General features: G+C 48.7%; 1 protein-coding gene across 4 annotated transcripts in view; it reads left to right on the forward strand.

Moving 5' to 3' along the window:
* The window catches only part of SMARCC1 (SWI/SNF related BAF chromatin remodeling complex subunit C1), a 170258-nt gene extending 165819 nt beyond the window's left edge, over window positions 1–4439 (forward strand). For 2 of the 4 annotated variants that reach the window (XM_082703794.1, XM_082703795.1), the window contains exon 28: window positions 2181–4439. In XM_082703794.1, coding sequence (XP_082559920.1) covers window positions 2181–2284 — 104 coding nt within the window. In that variant the 3' untranslated portion in view covers window positions 2285–4439. Of the gene's footprint in view, window positions 1–1619; window positions 1915–2180 lie in introns of those variants that run through there. The other 2 variants (XM_082703796.1, XM_082703797.1) reach the window with 1 other exon arrangement.
* The last annotated feature ends 1561 nt before the right edge of the window (window positions 4440–6000 follow it).

A 6000-nucleotide genomic window follows, 5' to 3' on the forward strand; every position in this document is an offset into this window, starting at 1 on the left:
GGGCTGGAGGCAAGGGACAAAGGCTTTATTCTCTAGATTATCTATAGTTTAGCAGGTCCATGGACAGTGCAGCCTGTGACAGTGGGTTCCAGAAGATCGATGTGTGGCCTGTGCTCTTCAGCACCCCTGATGAGCCGGTAAACAGGTGATGAGTGCAGATGCTTACAGTCATTTGGCCTTGTGCGCCACAGCCTTTGTGGCCTGTACTCTTGACCCTGAGGTCTGTGGGAAGGCCGGAAAGACATTCCTCACCCACTCATCTTTAAGCTTCTCTAGTTCGAATCTTATTAGACATATTGAATTGCTGGTGGTTTTCCTACAGAAGCCTTTTATGGATATGGGGTTCAAATGTAGAGGGTGTAAAGAAAAATAAGAACCAGTTTAAGGCAGAAATCACAAGTCTTTTGTGCTCCTCTGGGATATTGCTAGTAGCGGCTTAGACTCAAGAAGGAGTGTTGAGGGGCTGTGTTGAGAAGGACTAGGAGGTCCTAGCGGGCTCTGTGGAGAAGGCACAGGTCCTGCTGGGCAGTGTCTGGCATGTGTATGAAGCCGGGGCTTTTCTCCAGTAGACCCTGGTCTCCCCCAATCCTGGCCTCCAGAGGGTTGCTTCAGAAGCTCTGCCCTGTCCTTTACTCCTGTCGATCTCAGAATGATCCCAAAAGATAGCCAGTGGTGGCCAGGTGCCCCAGCCACATCTGTGATCCTGATTCATTTACCAGTTCATGTATGTGCCAAGGAATTAGCTCCTATTCACAGTACAAAGAGCTAGGACTCAAGAATTCCTGGTCTCCAGGAGCCTTAGTTGGGAAAACAAGAAATGAGTGAGTAGAGAGTAGTCTATAAGATTTGCAGGTTACCCGAGACTCTGAAGTGCTTTGAGTGTACTGTAGTGCTCAGGAAGACTGCCCAGAGCCAGGAGGCAGGCTACACAGAGGCATGTTTCTGGACCCCTAGGGGCTAGGACAGAGTAGGTGCATGGAAGGAAGACAGCAGTGTGGCCGCATGTGAAGATCATGACAGTAGAAAACCTTCCCCCTTGGGTCCTTGGTCACCGATTGCATTGTAGCGGATACTTTTCCTTGGCAAGAAAACACTGCACCTTGCTGCCTTACAGGGCCGGTCTGCCAAGACAGCTGACCAGTTTGCCATTTAGTTACAGATACGATATCCTTGGTCTTTACACTGGCCAGGATTTCATCCTGAAGGGCCCTCAAGGGATCATCTTGAGAATGTGGAGGGTTTCAGGTGCTCCTCCCACTTCCCACCACAGATGACTTGGCTCTAGGATCCCAGGCAGGCCTCATTGGGTAAGGTGGTTCCCCTCTTCAGGTCTTAGTTTCCTCCACTGAAAGATCAGTGGCCTTCAAAATGCTTTGAAGAGCTTTAGCAGTTTGGTGGAAATCTCCTGGGACGGGGGTGCGGTGGGGGGAAGGTTGGGTGAACTGACTGGTAAGCAAGGCTGTACTTGAATTATTTGTTTCATATGTTTTCATTTCTGACCAAATCAAGAGGTTTAAAAAACCCTGGATTAAATAATCTCTAGGGTTCCTTTGTACGCTAAGCAGCTAAAGTCGAAATAGGAAAGAGCCCCAGACACTCATACTAATTGTTCCCTTCAGGACCTGACCTAGTTTTGGCCAAAAACCCAAGGACTGCAGTTCAGGAGCTGTGGGGCCTCCCAGGACTGTCCAGCTTGTCAGCAGCTGCCTCGAGTGAAGTTCTCTGGTCCTGGTGGAGACACTTAATCAGCAAGAAGTTATTGATAATCTGTTTTGTGCCCACCTAGGCCAGGCACTGAGAGAGAAAGAAAAGAAGACACAGAACTTGCCCAGGAAGGAGCTTTATCATTTAACTGAAGAAGTTAAAATTAGCAGAGAGAACCATTAAAATGCAATAAAATCAAACTAAAATTAAGTTCTGCAAAGGTCTGGAGTGATTCTTGGAAGGGGTGGGCTGCGGAGGAGGTTGGGACAGATGCAGACACCTCAGCACGCTAGCCGAGACTTGGGTGTTCAGGGGTGACCTGACCTGCCCGGCCTGCGGTGGCACCAGCACCTCGAAGGCCACGTTGATTGCCTGCATAACAAAAATCACTTCCTATGTCATTTTTCTTGGAAGGGGCTCTTTCCCCAGCCCTTGTGTTTCCAGCAATGACGAGTCCCTCTTGGCTGTGTTTGCAGATGCCCCACCGCCGCCGCAGCCGCCACCACCACCGCCACCACCGCCCGCAGACGGAGTCCCTCCGCCTCCTGCTCCAGGCCCGCCAGCCTCCGCCGCCCCCTAGCCTGGAAGAGGCAGGCAGCGTCCATGCCCGTCGCCAGCAGCTGCAGGGGGGATGATGAGACTTGTGTTCCTCGGCTTCCTTGGGTTTCTTTTAGGATTTTTCTTCTTGCAGCCCCAAGCACGCATCCCATATTTCCCTGTCCCCCTTGCCGGCCCTCTCCATGCTCGGACACCTCCTTTGTCAGGTCCGTGAGGGGAAGCCTGTGGGGCCAGTGTGTCCTGGTCATCCTCACGGTAGCCTGCGTCCCCCTGTCCTGCTGTGGGGTGTACTGACCCTTTCTCTGCAGGTCCTGTCAACATGAGAAGTTTGTCTGTTGTTTCAGTGCTCTCCTGCAGTGTTTGGTTTTGATGCTTACGTGGCTAATGCTTTATAATCATTATGTTTTATTATTTTTTTCCTTTTGTCATTGCTTTAAATGAGAGCATCCTAAGTTCATAGGAACCAAAAAAAAAATGGTGATGGGCAGAGGGAATAGCCAGAGGGGACGAACCTAAAGGCATTATAAGTGACCTTATTTCTGCTAATCTGAGCTAAGAGTGGTGCTGATGGTGAAGTTTCCTGAGACTTTTGCCTCACATAGATGCACCAAAATTCAAAGAGATGGGGACAGGGTGGGACCCCACTGATTTTACTCCTGGACCGAAAGGACCTCCCCGCTGCGTGGCCCCTTTAGTACCTGGTAGGGGAGCGCCCAGCAGTACAACAGACCCACACTCCTTCCCTGGGCCCACCGGTTCTGGCTTTCTATGCAGATGATTTGTTGGATTAGGGGTGGGATTTGGGGAGGCGTTCCTTCATTTCCTAGACGAGCCAGGGAGCGTTTGAGTCTAGGGCGATGACTGTCCACTGAGTCTAGTCCACTAGTCACTGCTTTGTACTCATTCTTTTTTTTTTCCCCTCTTTAAAAAAACCAAAAAAAAAAAAAAAAAAAAACCTTCGAAAAGAAAAAAAAAGTAAGTAGATAGTGCTAAACATTTTAGCTCATGGAACTTGGTTAGGATGGCCGGGGGTTCGAGTCCCCAAACTACCTCTTGCAGTCCGGGGTGAGTGGGGCTCAGTGAAGCGGTACTTCAGGTTTGGGGCTGGATTGGAGAAGTGGGGCAAGATCAAGGGCTCTTGTCCCTTCTCGCTTCCCTTGGTGAAATCTTGCATTCCATCTGTCGCAGGGTTGTCAGAGAGAAGCTGGGGGTCCCAAGGCACGCAGTTGGCCATCAGAGCATCATGCTTTGAGGGCTGGGGTTCTCGGACTGAACGATCAGAATGCCATTCCAGAGGCAGAGCCACAAAAATGCCTTAACTCGAGCCCATTTTGACCCCTGCTGATGACTTGAGAGTTCTTGGTTTTCTCTTCTTGTCCTTCTTCCCTCCCCTCTATCCTTCCGTGGATGGGGGCAGGGTATGTTTGGTGGATCTTGATTTCCAAAGCGCCTGGCCTCTTCATGTCACATTGTCAAGTGGCAGTTTCATTGTTTAGAATGCTAAGTGGCACACCTTTTGGATATCTTTTTCTATATATTCTGTAAAGCTTTACATACGAGAGGGTGTAGAGAGGTGTTTATAAAACACCTCAGAACTTTCTTCCTTAGTATCAGAAAGCAAAAAAATAAAACCACAATTAAGATTTGCCTTTCAAACCCTCAGGTGTTGCCTCTAACCAGGTGGCCCTGGTCACCATCCGAGTACTGGAACCAAGGAGACCTTGTTCCTTTTGTGTGTGTGTTCTGGACTCTTGGAGTGGAAATGAGCTTGTTCCTGCTGGAGTTAAGTTCCAATGCATTTGTCTCCAGAAAGATCCCAGTGCCTTTTGACAATGGCCAGGGTGTTCCCTAATTCCTGCCAGTCTTTCCCAAAGGAAACTCATTCCAAATACTTACTTTTTCCACTGGGGTCTTAGAAGGAAAATGGAATTCTGGTTCATACTGTGGTCCCTTGTTAACCTCAGGTCTTTAATGTGATCGCTTTCAAATTTACAAGATCCAGGTGGAAATACTTTTACTATGCCGGTAACAATTCTACAAAATACCTGAATTCTTAACACTGTTATATTTCACTATAAGTGGTGACTTTTCTTTTCATGTCTTTGGTCTGGTTTCGTTCCTGTAATACAGCTACCCAATTTTGTGAGGGGGGGAATAATACGTGGTTTTTGTACAAACGTGTTTCTCAGTGTGTTATTTTGGAAAAATGAAGGGAGGGAGTTTTGGGAGATTGGAGGAAATTGATCAAGAAGACCTCATCTCCCTCTTTTTTTTAGTGAATAAATAGAACATTTCTGGATTCTAGTCCCATTCTCTGCATTCACACACCAGTCTCTTCATGTGTCCTATGAAGAGTCTAAAGATTCAGCCCCACCTGGTCTGATCCGCAGTGAGTTCAGGGATGCGGGACTTCCTGACCGAGCACCTTGATGATGCTTAAGGAGCATACAGTTAAATGTGCCTCGCCCACTGCTTCCGTGGTCAAAGTGAGGAAAGGGCTGTGGCCAAAAGCCTGGCACCTCCAAGGGAATGAATAGTTTTGATGGGAAGGCTAGAGCATGTTTGTCGGGATGCCGTTTAGAGAGCCCCCAGCTGGAGGCAGACCTTGAGGGCAGTTGGTTTCATGCACCTTGATGTACTTTTGAGGACAGCCTTTGAGCATCCACAGGTGCAAACCCTGTGCAGAAAACAGGAAAAGGCCATTGCCTTCGAGCTGCTTTTATGAACCCAGTGAAGCAAAAGCAGGGGCTTCTGCGGCGAGCAGTTAGCACCCAGCTCCTCGGGGAGCTGTGCCAGCCAGGTTGTGCTTTGCTGCCGGATCTGTTCGGACTCCCCTCTAGCACAGAGTGCTAGGACCAGTGGGGTCTCCCAGAGTTCTGTACTCCCCAAGGGTGACAAAGGAGGGTAAGCCCTGACCCAGACTAACCAAAGACTGGTTTCTAAACTTGAGTGTGAGCTCTTTAAAAAGTGTAACAGGACATGTGTAATCCACCAGTCTCTCACAGGTTCCTGGGATCCTTACTATGGAGTGGTTCCCCCAAGTGTGGTAAAGGACAGTAGTGTTGCAACCTCAGTACAGATCAGGATTACCCAAAGCATTGTTCGGAGACAGGCTGCTCAGCCCCACCCTCAAAAGTGATGGAGCAGGTCTGGAGTTCTGAAACACCATGTTTTGTTCTGTTCTTTAGAGAGTGGGGGCAGAAGAAGAAGGAGAGAATCTTAAGTAGACTCCATACTCAGCACGGAACCCCATCGGGGCTCGATCTCACCAGCCTGCGATCATAACCTGAGCCAAAATCAAGAGTTGGATGCTTAACCAACTGAGCCACCCTAGCGCCCCTGAAATACTGTGTTTTTAACAGATTTTTAGGGGGTCCTGATGTACCTGGGCAAGGGACCACCCTTGGGGAACCACTAGTTAGGAAGGTTGTGAGGTAGAACAAGATCTCTGTGGTTCCTGACAGCTGATCCTATGAGTTCCATTCATCTGGGAAACATTTGAGGGCCTCTTACTTGCCAGGCATTAGACCCTGCATGCAGTGAAGTCATAGTTATGAATAAGGTAGGCAAGGCTCCTGTACTCCAGGCCACTTAGATTCTTTTGGGGTGGGGGGTGGGGGATACAAGACCATAAATTAATAAGAAATAGGATTATGTTAAATAGTACTAGGTAGTCATGAAGAAAAATAGTGTAATCAGGAGCTTTCTGGGGGATCATGTAAATGGTCTGTGAATTGG

The sequence above is a fragment of the Mustela nivalis genome, assembly GCF_964662115.1.
Source record: "Mustela nivalis genome assembly, chromosome: 1".
Lineage (NCBI taxonomy): Eukaryota > Metazoa > Chordata > Mammalia > Carnivora > Mustelidae > Mustela > Mustela nivalis.